At 40.5% G+C, this 15,553-nt stretch overlaps 1 protein-coding gene across 1 annotated transcript in view; it reads right to left on the bottom strand.

Annotated features, from left to right (window-relative positions):
• Window positions 1-15,553, bottom strand: part of LOC307046426 (ALK tyrosine kinase receptor-like) — a 514,312-nt gene that overhangs the window by 277,548 nt on the left and 221,211 nt on the right. Inside the window, 1 exon segment of the mRNA XM_079692820.1 lies at window positions 14,457-14,591. Coding sequence (XP_079548946.1) covers window positions 14,457-14,591 — 135 coding nt within the window.

Raw genomic sequence — 15,553 nt, forward strand, 5'->3', positions numbered from 1 at the left:
GGAAGGACTCCATGCAATGCTATACTAGATCTATAGTGCACAAAAAAAGCCTTACAAAAGAGGAGAGAGATGTTAAAGCTAGACCCATATCTTTGTATGGGATTCATTTATCAGAGCTGTGAGAAGGATACTAAAAGAGGGGAAAGAATGGGCAAGGGTAAGGGGTAACATTTGTCATGAGGTTATGGATCTTAATCTTTCCCTCCAATGTCTGATGCAAAAAAAACTAAAGGAAGACGAAAATATGTGCAAGTGCAAGTACTGCAGAAAGCACACAAGAGTCTCTGATGTGACGAGCTTCAAAGACCAGCAGGGGATATGGAGCAGAGGTAGAACCTTGTCCAAGATGGAGGATGAATCAGACCGACCACTCACCTCAGCAGGTCCCCAGTACAAGTAGAAATGTGTCTGATCCCATCCACAGGGATTCCTGCACTGCCACACATAACGTATAAGACTGTGTGTGTGTGTGTGTGTGTGTGTGTGTGTGTGTGTGTGTGTGTGTGTGTGTGTGTGTGTGTGTGTGTGTGTGTGTGTGTGTGTGTGTGTGTGTGTGTGTGTGTGTGTGTGTGTGTGTGTGTGTGTGTGTGTGTGTGTGTGTGTGTGTGTGTGTGCGTGCGTGCTTGATGTTGAGAACGCTTTCTCACCAATGGAGGAGCCTTCAGGGAGACCCCATCAAAAGAGCCTAATTAATCAAATCGTGCACAGCTGCGGTGGATGTGGAACACTAGGCAGCGATTGGGAGAAGACCCACTTAACCCATTCCAAAATCCCACCGCTCTCCCCAACATTTCATCCCCTGACCTGCAGGGATTCAGTTGTTTGAACTGCTGCTGGCTTGAGTTTACTTCAGTTGTACAAATGGGTTGGCCGCCAATGCACAATTTAGCCAAGCCCAGGTAATTCCACGGATGAATGCGGGTCTGAGTCCGAGAAACATTACACACACGCATCCTCTCGCCTTCGTGTTCAGGTCGGGATAAATAAGCTGATTGATTGAGTGAGGACAGATATCTTGGCAGGCAGCGTGATACGGGTATGGGATCGAGTATGGTAGACAACGGCCCTCAAGAAACTAATCAATCTAACCTTTAAGGATCGATGATCCACTCAAGCCTAAGTGAGAGGCGTCTGGCAGGTTCACCTGATGTCAGGGTGAATATGCATTTCTGTGGCCCTATGGCAAATAAATGCAGGAGTAATTGAAAGCCGGAGTAACAGTTACTTTTAAGGAGCTTGACAGAAACCCATTTCTGCACTCAATAGACATGCTACCATCAATGGAAGGGTTTCGGAATGACTAGGAATCAGCAGGACTGCCAACTTGCAGTGGAAATTCTGACATGTTATTGTGACTCGATAATGCAAATCATAAAGGGCAACAAACACCAATTGGTTAGATCATTTCATGTTCCTTTTCCCTGTGACACTTGGAACAATTGGAACCACAGCAGTCAAGCGCAGTCACAAAATGATACACACCTACATACAATGCATACACTCACAATAGCCACATTTTGGTAGATCATGTCAGAAACATAGCACAGGGTTACTAATTGGCTTTTCTAAAAACTGTTTACTAATTATATTAAAATGAACACAAGATGAGATTGTTTTTCTGTTGGTGAAAGGTATGCTTTACTTGTAATTGCTTCCTTCTGTTTGATGTATCTTTAAACTGTAGTTCATTAAACACAAGGAAAAGTGAGACAATAGAGAATGACAGTGTCTCCTTTAGCTTGCACAGGTAATTAATTTCCCTTGAGATAACTTGCCCGGAGTAGTGTCAGCTTCTGTTTGAGGGAACAGCTGATTAATTTATGGCAACCATAAAAGGAGAAACTGTAAGAAGATTTTGGCACCAAGTTGTGTATTTTCTATAGCTTTATATGTATCACAGCAGTCACATTTAGCCTACTATTGAACAAATCTATTGTTGCAAAAAATAACCGGTGCCCGCAAGCACACGTTTTTGCCATCTGTTCAAATTCCCAGTTTAATGTAAAGTGGGAAGGGCCATTAAGTGTGTTAATAAATGATAGAACCTACTAATTGTTGTAGCACGCCTCATCTCAACACACACTATTGTGATGTTTTTGAGGGCCAGGGTACAAAGTGGCAACATCAGAAGATCAAGAGTAATGATACATTATAAATAAACACAACACGTACAAGAGATGGCTTATACAGTGCTGGTGCACTCTGCTGACATCGCTAAGTGAAGGGCAGTTCATTAGGAAAGCAGGGTAGAATGTGGGCCATTTGCTGGATTATTGATGATTGTATGGTTCTCTAATTACTGGACAAAACGACAAAGGGGATGCAGCAAGCTCATTGGGACCGAGGTTGGAAGGTGCATTAAAAACTGCCTCTTGGGGTCTCTGTGAAGCAGTAACCTCTAGGCTCAGAAAAACCATCAAGGTCTCATCATTGATGAAAAGAGAAAAAAGCAGCTTCGGCTAATCTATAACAACTCATTAGCTGTGGGTTATCAAGTGGCTGCTGTTTGTGAGAAATTAAGGTTCAAAGGAAAAGCTCTAGTGGGAGCCCTGGGGTCTAACTTCAGACACATAACCTGCCTTTCCTCTTAGTATGTCTAATTCAGGTGCAATGCACATGGTGACATTTACGTATTGATGTACTAATTGTCTGTATAGATACTTTATACTGAGAGATTATAGTAGGAGGAGAGTATTTTCGAGGAGCTGAAATGAGTTCATGAGCTGGATTCAAACCTCAATTCATACAATATGTGTATTGTCTTTTTAAAAGTAACACGGTTGATGCATGCGCTTTCCTACCACACTGTTCCATACTGCGCGTCAAATCTCAGCAGGCTACTGTGTACACACTCATATGACCGACCACACCAGTACAGCTGCTGTGTCATGTTGGTCAGAAGTGCAACAGACCTGAACATGTTATCCCACAGAGGTCAGTGCTGCAGAGCTTTTACTCCATACATGATTTAGGTTGAACGCTCACCCATCTATTAACCTGGTCTTTAACCTTCAAACCTACCTGTGGGGTTCTCTTGCTACCATGCTAATCGGAGCATCACCTCTCTAAGCACATAAGGTATACTCGTAAGAGCTTTTTCTTTTGTTCATGTAAAGTGCATTCCTCTCATTATGCCTAATCTATGATATGTGCTCTTCCCCCTCTTGACATCACAATGCCACAGTGTGCAGTATGATGGAGTCCATTGTCTCCTCATAATCTCCTTATAATGACTCACTGACTTCCTACTGTTACAATACAAAATGAGGTGCTTGGTGCAGCAAGAACACAAGGTAATAAACGGTCCCTCTGGAATATAGTAAGTGGCCTTGTTATACATTTAACTTAAACTGTTTATATCTTCTTCAGTGACATTATTCAAAGCACCTCTGGATCCCCAGGTTTAGGCAGCACTTGTAATAGCATGTCCTGGTTACAAGAGGCTGTGATGGGACTATGGACATCCACGATGGAGATATGTGTTCTTGACTGGCTTTGAATACAAAAATGATCTTCCCTTTGTCTTCCCTTCGCCCCACATAAAGCATACAGAATGAGAAAAACCTTGAGATAAAGATTTTCTGATGTGCAAAAACAAACATTTCACTTTCTCCTGTTTGTGCTTAGCCTAAGCTTTTTTTCTTCTATGCTCAAATAAAAGGCTCGGCTTTCTTTTGGATTATACTATAATATTGAATTACTTTGAAGGCTATAAAGTTGTGTTTATCTTTACCCAACATATTCTTTTTATGAACTGTCTGAAATCTTCCACTACTCCTCTTAACGTAAAGAGATTGAACAATCAGAAGCTGAATTAGAATCCTATAGACACATACAGCATTTTGCACATTCAAACAGATGACTTCAGTATGTACTAAGACAAAGCAAAGCTTTTTTACTTAATCTAATATTTGGATTGGGATTTTTAGATGCAAGAAAAACCCAAAGCAAAAAAAAATCTGTTTCTAACATTTCATTTCATGTGAATTGGTGCACATTGCTCTGAAAATACACACTCTCCCTTAAACAAACAGAAGCTTTTTTTCAGAATGACATCAAGTAAATAGAACAACTTTTGAGTGGTTGATATCAAGCACCGGATTGCAAAAAAAAATGTGTATGTATTTTTATTTTGCATTCATCGACAATGATGAATCAATTAAAATGTATTTATACACATGTCATACAAGGCAGAGATTTTTCCCTGAATAATAACAAGCCATTTGGGCTGTAAGAAATGGGTTTCAATCGTTATTGGTTCTGTTCCAAGTTCCATGGGTAACATGGGTACATCTCTACTGTGCTAAAATGTAAGATTCAAACATAACAAATAATTGTATCGTGTATATTTTTAAATGACCACTCTTGATTGTTAGCATATACTGTATGTCATATTATTTTACAGAGTGCACAACTGAATACATTGCCCTGCATGTCTTTTACTTTCAGAGGGGAGGATGTGTATTTCGAACACTCCAGGTGTGCCATGCTGGGTGACATTTGTTTTCCTCTTTATAAGACCTCTGTTTAATCCTTAATGCTAGCTGTTCCTTTTTCAGTCAGGACAAACTGAGGTCTACCAGGCCAAGTGTGTTGCCATGGAGTTAGGCCTTTTCATTTCCTCTGTTTTTGCCATCCTTAACAGGTCAGGTTTGAGGATGATGGGCCAAAACCCAAAGCAATATCTTATTTCAAATGACAGGGCTATTATGTTTTAGGTCCATAACAGATAAGTAGAACAAATTGCTTCTCATCCAAAGTAATGGCTCATAATTATTTGCTCAGATAAGAATGGTATGATGCTGGAAAAGGCAATTTTGGTACATGCATGGAGAAGCTGACCATTGATCTGTCCAGATGTAATCTCGCAGGGTACAGCTCAAAACAACAATGCTTTCACAAGTTTTCCATGGCTTTATTTTGAAACTTTGAGAGGCGTTGTGTTGGAGCGTCTAATAAACAAGAATCACCTGGAATGTTCTTTACCAATGTACGTATGTCTTCTGGACTGTGCAAGGACAGAATAAACCCCTTATGAAAAGGCTCAGGACGGTATTCCCAGAAGGCTTCACTTTTCTTTGCGGGCTGCAGATGGGATTTTAGTACTCAATACCATTCAGTTTACAAGGTTAATCTCCAAAAAATAAAATGAAATGGTACATGGACAAAACTGCCAATAATGGATACAAAAAGTAGATAGTAATATATTTCTAGGACTTTTTTGCTGCTAACTTTTTTTTTATTAAAAAAAGAAACTTCCTATCAAAGACTGCACTACAACGTTTATTCTTGCATTTTAAACATGTCTAGCTTGTTCTCTCAGCTTTTTACGCACTGCTTTTAGATGAATTAAAGTATAATTGTATTATCTGTGTCTGTTGAACTATGTCTTAATTATCTAATGTTGTTTTTTTCTTAAAGCACTTTGAATTTCCCTTGTGTTGTTGAACTATGCTATGGATACATTTGCCTTGTGTTGCCTAGGAATGCTATATTATTCATACATATGCATGTATCAGTTGTATCAGGTGGGATGGATGCTGCATTTATTTTATTTAGTTTCACACATTAAGGCTTCATTAACAACATCTTAGCTTGTCAGGCTAGTCAGAATGAAGTTGTTTCTTTGATTCATTGTCTTGTTTAGCAGTTTCACAGTGCACACATTTGTTTTGTGGATTTGAGATATTTTGTATGTTCCCTTCGGCCCAGCTTTTAAGCAAGTGTCTTCAACCGAAGTAAAAATCATTCCCCTCCCACTCGTGTTGTCCACATCGTTTACCTGTTTCAATCTCAACAAATGCTCGCCCAGGCACAGTAGCCCATAATAATGTCATCATTTCTTGCAATCGGGTTGGATTGTTATCCTGCAATCAAACCGCTCCAGGTTCACTAGAAAACTGCCTGAGACCACCTCGTGCAAGCAGACTTGGTTCTTTAGTTAGGCAGACGAGTGATTCCAGCGCTAACAACCACCCAAGGGAACTGCACAGCGGATAAAACCACACCGGAGTCTGATTAACAATGTCTGAATGTGAGCGTGTGGAACGGTGCTTAAACAGTTACTATATCCAAAATACCTATTCACACATTTCTGGCAAATTATTCTACTAGAGACCATTCTGAAGATAATCTTATCATTTGAGTAGTCTTTAGAAGATGTAGGAGCCTGTCTAAGTTTGTTTGTATTATTATGTGGTATTGTTCACTTGTCATGGGTGGTGGATGTGCATTGGAGCTTTGGGCGGAGTTAGTGTTGGTTTACCTGGTTGCATTCATCCGCTCACTAGTTGTTTTGTATGGAAGAAAGGGGAGGTGAGATTGGAAGTGACATTTTTCAGTTGAACAAACTCCTACTGCATTTTCTTGTTCAATTTACAAGTTACTTGTATTATAATAAATGGTGACACTATTCAAAGGAGTGGAGCAGTCTTGTTTGAGTGCGTCAAAGTATGTTTCTTTCCTTATTTAGCCCTATAGATGATTCTTACAATCATTTGATCTTGAAGGAGGGTTTTGACTTCAGTCACAGTGACTATCATTTAACACTCCTAGATATATAGTAAGATCATTCCAGATATTTGTATCTTTCAACGCAACAGCTGATAAAGCTTCGGCTAAGGAAATGAGATCCATAGTGTTTGACATTAAAAGCCCTGAAGGATAATAACAGTATCTTCTGTAAGCCAAAGCTCTCCATACATTCCGCCTTTTTATCCAGATTCCCATAATGCCCAGCCCAGCTAAGAAAATCCAGATGACTGCCCGAGTTGGCAGATGATGGACAGCCCTGGGGCCACTCTATTACAAACAAACAAATCAACAGCACCAGCAAACAGCGTTCTACTGTAATATCTCCTCCTGCCAGTCAGCTCCAAGCTCCAACTCGTGCCACTCTATTCTGTGTGTAAGGGCGAGAAAAATCAACGTTTAATCATATTCACACTCTTTGGCAGCAGACATTGGGGGCAGATATGGAATTGACATGACCCGTTGTGTGCGGTAAGGACACAGGAGAAGCCAAATGCATTCACATCATTTTCCATCTTTGTGTCGCCTCAGCCTGATTCAGAATCTCTCTAGATTGTACTCGACAGAGGTGACTCATTTTCAATCAACTCGATTAGTGTCACAGAAGCACCATTTGGTTTTGAGATAGTTATTGCGTGGCTCGATTGAGTGGATGTATATTCCCTGAGCTAGACCTCCCTCAGCAGTTGCAGTGTCACAGTGTGTTAGCCCGCCGTCACCGAAAAACACTTCATGGGTTAATGTGTCAAACAGATCTATAATTACTGCTCTGATTTTCCTTGATCTGAGTGTATTGCATTGTCTTTTATACTAATTGCCTTCCTAAGGGGACTGTTGCCTCATGCTGTTCTTATTATTTACTTTACCCAGAGCACTGAGGGGGATAACTGCCCCCTCTCATCAGCCTGAGGGAGGAGCAGAGTGCTGCAGTCATATGCCACTGATGGCCAAGGACATGAGAATGATTGCATTAAAAGCTACACTGCATCTTACACATAAGATACAAAGAAAAAAATAGGAACTATTTTTATTTATTTTGCATTTGGATAATTAGGTTATTAAGGTTTCAGCTTTATTCTCAAAATTGTGACTTCCTTCTCATAATAAATACAATCACTTTTTAATAGTGGATAACAATCCAATACTAGAGATGTCCCGATCCGATCACGTGATCGGGGATCGGAGCCGATCACCTGATTTTCAAAAGATCGGAATCGGGAGGAAAAAAATCGGGGATCGGGATTTAATTTTTTTTTTTTTTTAAATACTTTAAAAAAAGATTTGTATTCAATGTTACAAAACAAAAATGACCATGTTCAAGTCTTAAAGTCATCCTGAGGCCTTAGTTTTGGTTTCAAATTACAGAACATCATGTATGTGTTGTTTCTTTGGGGCTTGTTTTCATAGACCTGGTTGCTTATTTCGCTCAAATCTGGGAACAGAGTGGGCAGAGCCCAGTGTCTAATTGTAGCAGTAAGCTAACGAGTACTGAAAGCTTTATTTTGTTTTGATCCAATGCTGCCCAACTGAACTGATCCAATGCTGCTGTGAAAGAAAGAAGCTATATCCATGTTGGATAGAATATCCAATTTAAATAAAAAAATAACCTTAAGGGACAATTTGAATGCTTTTTTTTCTCTTAATGCATTGCATAAAGATCGGATCTGGAAAAATCGGTTTCGGCAAATTGTCAAAATCAAATGATCGGAATCGGATCGGGAGCAAAAAAAGGTGATCGGGACATCCCTATCCAATACCATATTTTCCCTCTCTTAAACAGCTCAGTTGTTAGTAATACATGTGTATAGATAATCTAAAAACTGTATGCTCAAACTGTGAGACAAGTAACCTACTAATATGCCTTTGTCTGAATGTCTTTCATTTTTGTGAAGCACCTTGAATTGCCTTGTGTTGAAAGGTGCTATATAAATACATTTGCCTTGCCTTGCCTTGCCTTGCCTTGCCTTGCCTTGCCTTGCCTTGCCTTGCCTTGCCTTGCCTTGCCTTGCCTTGCCTTGCCTTGCCTTGCCTTGCCTTGCCTTGCCTTGCCTTGCCTTGCCTTGCCTTGCCTTGCCTTGCCTTGCCTTACTGCCCTCACCATGACTCAGTTACGCAATAATGCAAAACTCCTTGGAGCACGCAGCATTTTTGATTGGTTAGCACCATCCAAACTTTTAAAAAGTTTAAATCTGAGTATTAAGGAAAAAAAACACACAACAAACTAACAGTTCTGGTAAATGTTTGTAGTTCCACCATACAGCATATAAGAGATAAGCCTGTGTTCGTAGGGGCTGGACATGAAGGTTACCTTGGTGATCCGTCAGTTTGTGTGGGCAAAACTTCAACTAGCAGCATTTACAGCAGTGGTTCCCAACCTTTTTTCCCAAGAGCCCCCCCAAATGACTCCTGTTGGAAGTTGCGCCCCCCCCCCCCCCCACACACACACACACACACACACACACACACACAAGGGGTAATTAAAGTTTAAAAGTCTCCAAAATGCTACAACTACTGTCACAAACTGGATGAATGTGAAGTATTTTGTTAAAGGAGGATGAAAGCGTAATTAAGGAGCACTATTGGAGTGACTTTGATGGTTATTGGATTTAGGATTAATTTATTTGGATTCCCGCTATATGAAGAAATTAAAGGACGGCGCGGAAGTGGAAACAATTCACAAAGGGATTAAACTGTTTAAAACACAAACGCCGGATTTTGCCGATGTGTTTATGTGGATTCAAAAGTCGTAAATACTCTACAAAATGGAGGAGACCGATCTGATCGGAGCAACTGTGACAAATAATCCAACTGAAACCGGCATTGACAATGACTATGTTTTAAAAATGCGCTTATCCAGAAAAGCCCGGTTTGGACACTTTACGGGCAGAAGAAACATTTCTATTAAAGTATTTTTATGCCTTTAATAGCTAACTTGAATTGTTATTCAAATTAATTAATCAATTATTTTCTATATTTTATTGTAATGTAGAGACAAGGCTTTTAGTGACAATCAAAAAAAAGTCTAAATATGATATTTGGCCTCAAATCATCTGAGGTCTGGCGCCCCCCCCTGAACAGAAAAAAACGATCAGAATGGGCAAGGAAGGAGATGTGATCTTTGGCTCCCCCCAGGTTGGGAGCCACTGATCTACAGTACGGATAAAAGAAGCACTGCCATTTACAGTAACACAGCTTCAAAGTTGAACATCTTAAAGTGGTTGAGTTAGATACTGTATAAAACAGCTCTAGCAATTCCACACATCACAGCCATTAAGTATTCATTGCTTATTTCCATCCCTTTTAAATTGCATGCGCCAGAGAAATGTTTGGAGACAGCAGCTCGCCCAGCTCAATTATTCAAAACATGCCAACTGTATTGTGGCTAACTGAGGGCTGGAACATGATTATGCACATAAATTTCCTTTGTACTCCACATTGCCAACCTTCAATCATGGTCGGCTTATTTTTTCTTTTGCACATATACATGCGTGACTACGGCTGTTACAGTGTCAGGGGGGAGGCTGCAAAGGCCTGATGTCCCCTTAAATCAGTCTTTTCATAGATAATATCTTTAATATGTGCTGGTCTTTGGGGATAGGCAATCATACAATAACTCAATAATAGTATGTTTCGGCGGACAGAAATAAATGTTTAATTAATAGTGTGTGGTCAAGGTGTTTTACTTTGCCTGGAAAATATTTATATTTAATTTTCATATTAAATAGTTTATAGCTCCTTACCGAAGCCTTACCTTGTATGGAAATTGTTAATTTATTTGATAAAAAAGGGGTGATTTAAAAAAATATTTGTACACCAATCAAATAATTTAAATGGCACGGTTGAGAAAAATGTATCTCTGGTTCAAAATTATTTTATAATTGTTTAAAGGTATTTTGAAATACCCATCTCATGCTCATAGAGAAATATGCACAGAATAAACTTGAACGTAGGATAAAAAGGGGCAGAGAGCTTACCACTAACATTTGATGCACTTGTTTCTCTGTGAGCATAAGATCCAGACATTCAATTACTTAAATTCCTTATTCTTTTAAAAGATATAAACAAATGTGTATGATTGTGAAAGTGGGTCCTAAAAATGGGTCTCAAAGCAGGAAAAATAGTAAATTTATCACAACTTTTAGCAGACAACCACAAAGTCAGTTAGCCCCGGATTGATGGCAACTAGAAAAAACAGACCATTGTGATTAAAATTGAAAATTTCTCTTGGTTTGAATATTGTCCGAATCTTTTGGAGTAGTGTAAGTAGACAACTGAACCTTTGTTAGAAAGCAGGATGGATCCATGCTTTCGTATTGTTTACGACAAACTCTAACCCTACATCTCCACATTTCCAAATTGTAGCCTCAGTTTTCTGTTCTTATCTGACAGGAGCAGCACCCGGTGTGGTCTTCTGCTGCTGTAGCCCATCTGCTTCAAGGTTCCACGTGTTGTGCGCTCAGAGATGGTCTTATGCAACTAGTAGTTATTTGAGTTACTGTTGCCTTTCTATCATCTTTAACCAGACTGGACATTCTCCTCTGACCTCTGGCATCAACAAGGCTTTTTCCCCCAGAAAACTGCTGCTCCCTGGATATTTTCCTTTCTTTCGCAACATTCTCTGTAAACCCTAGAGATGGTTGTGTGTGAAAATCCCAGTAGATCAGCAGTTTCTGAAATACTCAGACCAACCCGTCTGGCATCAACAAACATGCCACGTTCTAAGTAATACATCTCCTTCCTTGCCCATTCTGAGGCTCTGTTTGAATTTCACCAGGTCGTCTTCACCATGTCTACATGCCTAAATGCATTGAGTTGCTGCCATGTGATTGGCTGAATAGATATTTGCATTAACGAGCAGTTGAACGGGTGTACCTAACAAAGTGGCCAGTGAGTGTATATATCTACCGTAATTTTCGGACTATAAGCCGCGCCTTTTTTCCCATTTTTCGACCCTGCGGCTTATATAACGGTGCGGCTAATCTATGGATTTTTACAGCTAACGGCCACTAGGGGACCTCCTAAATCTATGGATTTTACAGGTTACAGTCCACCACCTTTAACTCTATGGGCTCTATGGCCGGTCCACCCCCCACCTTTAAGCGGCGGGCTCCAGCAGGAAAAGCTGGAGGCCGGAAAAGAGTGAGACAGGTAGCGCGCAAAAGTAAAAGTGGAACCGAGAGTGGTACGAGAGACAGAACGAGAGCAAGACAGACAGACATTACGAGAGCGAGACAGTGTGTCCCCGTACCACTGGTTGAAAACCACTGCTGTAGATCACTGCCGATACGTGCGCTGGGAGCGCACCGTTTAAGTTTGAAAGTTGAAAAGTTTGTGTGTCTGAAACGCTATGTGATACAGTACAGTTTACACAGCACAGTACATGTTCTGTAGCTACTATTGCAATGCGGCTTATAGTCCAGTGCGGCTTATATATGGACACATCATTCAATTTACCTGCTGCGGCTTATATTCAGGTGCGCCTTATAGTCCGAAAATTACGGTACTTGTTTTAACACACTGTAATCAACATGTAACATAATAATGTTAATCAATCATGATTACTGAACAGACTGGTAAGGAAGGCCAGCTCTGCCCTGGGGAGTCCTCTGGACACTGTGGAGGTGGTGGGAGACAGGAGAATGGCAGCCAAGCTGTCCTCCCTGCTGGACAATATGTCCCACCCCCTCCAGGACACCCTCTCCTCACTGTGCAGCACCTTCAGCGACAGGCTGCTGCACCCCTGCTGTCTCAGGGAGAGATACAGGTCCTTCCTTCCTGCAGCGGTCAGACTTTACAACCAGCACTGCCCCTAGTAATAATAATAATAATAATAATAATAATACATTACATTTATAAAGCGCTTTTCCTGGTGCTGAAAGACCGGACCAGGAGTAAACAAACTTTCGTCCGGAGCTTCGGTGAATGTATTTGGGTCGTTCTAGCAGTCCATGTTCACTGATGGCGGAGATCATCGTCGGGCATGGTGGAGTGGATGTGTGCTTTAGCTGGAGAAGTTCCGCGATGGAGTATGACAGTCATGTCGGCCGGGAAGGATACAGCTCACAACAAACCTCTTGAGAGGATTAATGTCAGACAGCAGGAAAGCACACATCATGGCAGGTGATCGGGATGAGTAGCGAAGTTTCTGTTGACAATCAGTGATTTTGTGGGAGTCAGTGGAATGAAGGCTAAGAGGCGAAAAGAAGGAGAGCGGTCCAATGCTAGCGTTAGCATGTAGCCACCCGGTGACTGGAGGTTGGCTAGCTGTAGAGGTAGCGGTCACGGCTACTAGGGCTTTCCGCACCGGGACAGCTAAAAATATTTTTTCCCACCGTAGCTGTGTTGTGCAGAGACGAGGGTGTCCAATGTTAGTGGCCAGCTGACGGCAGGGAGTTGACGAGATTGTTGACGGCCAACGATTGGAGGCTGATAGCAAACGGGCTAGCAGGCTAGGGTCCGGTACGCGCGAAAAAGCAAATAGGTAACGGAGAACTACTTGAACAAAGTAGAGATTCAGTTGGAGCCAATATTGACAGATGTTATATATAACTAACCGATGTATAAAGAAAAATCAGATCAAATATGTTCAAACACGAACTGAAAGTAGGATAGCGGTGGAGAAGCGGCGAACAAACCACCCCAGCGTCCTCTCCTATCGGCCTATCAATCCACTCAGTAGACCCCCCCTCCCCTACACACACCACAAAACAGACTATAATACCCTTTGCTGCTAAATACCAATCAACTATGTGCAATATGTGCTATATGTGCAATATATATATGCCATTAATAACTGTGTAATTTATACCTGGCTGCTAAATCCTTAGAACCGTTACAAGGTGTGTTTTTTTGCATTTTATATTTTGTAAATTGTGTAACTTGCTGCTGTTAAATGCCATCAAACTATGTGCAATATGTTTTATATGTGCAATATATACATTATATACATATGCCATTAATAACTGGCTGTTAAATCCTAAGAACTGTTACAGGATTTGTATTTTGAAAAGTATTTTTTCTTTTTACTTATTTTTTTTAATTATATTTTTATTATATCATAACTTAGTACTTTTTTTTAACATATGTAACATTAAGCTGTCTGTGGCTCTTTCCTGCTGTAACGATGCAGCAGGACTAATAAAGGTATTCTGATTCTGATTACACATAGAAATTAAATGACATTTTTTGTTTTTATTAAAAGTACTGTATACTAAGCATGCTGGTGACGCCTTAGCCTCTCAGCCAAGCCAACACACACATGCATACACACTCCCTCTGTCCTCATTTACAACTTAGATACACAAGACAGACATCAATCATTTCTGCAGTCCATTCACAGCAACTGCTCTCCCTTACCATTCGCTCCATTTTTGACTTTTTCCAATTTAATCTACAGTAGCACTTCACCCATCTGCTCTCGGACTCATGGCTCATGAAAAACATTTAAGGAAATAAATAGACCCCTCTGTCTCCCTCCATTTCACCATCAGCTCAGGAGATAATAAGACAGAAACTGTCTTCTCATATTCCCAGGTATGAAAATGAATGATGCCGGAGGATATAGAAGATGGGAAGGCGAGATGTCGCAGACTACTGGCTCAGTAAAGTAGATTCAGCTCTTTACCTGAGAAATCTGTGAAAAGTAATTTCTCAATAGCACTATTGCGAAACATTTCCAAGTGTTTTAGAGACCGTTTCTCCATTGGTATTATTATAAGGTAGTATAAAAGAAACCAAGTGGTTACCCATAATGCACAACACTCAAAATAATTCCATTAACAAAAAACTAAAAGGCGTAGGAAAGTAATGGATGATGTGGAATGTTCAACATGTGCAGAAAATACCAAAGTATGGGAATATTAAAAAGTTTTATTAAAAAATGAAATTCCCCTGCAATTGGGGGGAGGTGATACCTTCGTTCTTACCTTCCTCCCAGCCCTGGGGGCTTCCTGTCTTCTTTTCGCTTTTCTTGTCCCCTGCAGCCACTATGCTCCAGGTGAACTCCGGGTTCCCCTCCTGCTGCTGGTAACATGTGCTGCTTTCGCCCAGGCATTGGTGATCTGGTAAAATAAAGATGAATTTTTATATTTTAATATATATCAAGAATTGCTAACAAAGCACTTATATACTAATAAAGGGCTGGCTTATCTAAAGCCAGTTGAGTAGAATTTAAAATGTTTTGGTTCTATGAAACCTGATGTACTTATATGATTCTGTTTTCTTGAAGTTTGTATCTTGTTGGTGTAATGCACTTATTGTAAGTCGCTTTGGATAAAAGCGTCAGCTAAATGCAATGTAATGTAATATGGAGCACTGCTAGTAGGCCTATGTACAAACAGATTACCATAGAAACAACAAGTCCTCCAACTCATACGACCAAATAGGTTGATTGTTCAAGCGCTTATTACGACCTATAATCACGTTTTAAAGTTTTCTACCTCTAGTGCTACCATTGAATGCAAACACTACGGAGGGTCGTATATTAAAAAATAACCCTCTCTGGAAAATCCTAAATGGTAGGATAGTCTGGCCAATAAAATGCTTTTTGATTAGATTTTTAGCAAGAAGTGTAGATTGTACTTTCAGAATCCACGTCCAGTGGCTGTGTGGGATCTATAGTTTGATAGATATTACGAAGGTTATTTGAGGTCTTGCCAGGAGACCTTTTTTGGCCGAAAAGACCAGACGGTGCGGGACACACCAATCTGAGTAGGGCGTGTCGACGCTCATTGTTGGCCTGACGCCCACCGACGCCGATAATCGGCCTGGTGTGTCCATGCCTTAAAACATAGAACTACCCATAATCCTCAGATATATCGTTGAAGCTTGGTAATTGGATGCTTTAGCCGCAATGCACGTTGGGATATGGTGTTTATGCGATATGAAATCGGAAAACATTTTTAAAAATAAAATAATACTTTATTCCGAGTGTGCTTGCTTTTCTCTTTGGAAGTCATCACATATCGACATTGTAATACACGGTTCGGCTGCATTAAATATTACATATCTGCCTTAGTTCTTT

Source organism: Notothenia rossii, assembly GCF_949606895.1.
Source record: "Notothenia rossii genome assembly, chromosome: 7".
Classification (NCBI taxonomy): Eukaryota; Metazoa; Chordata; class Actinopteri; order Perciformes; family Nototheniidae; genus Notothenia; species Notothenia rossii.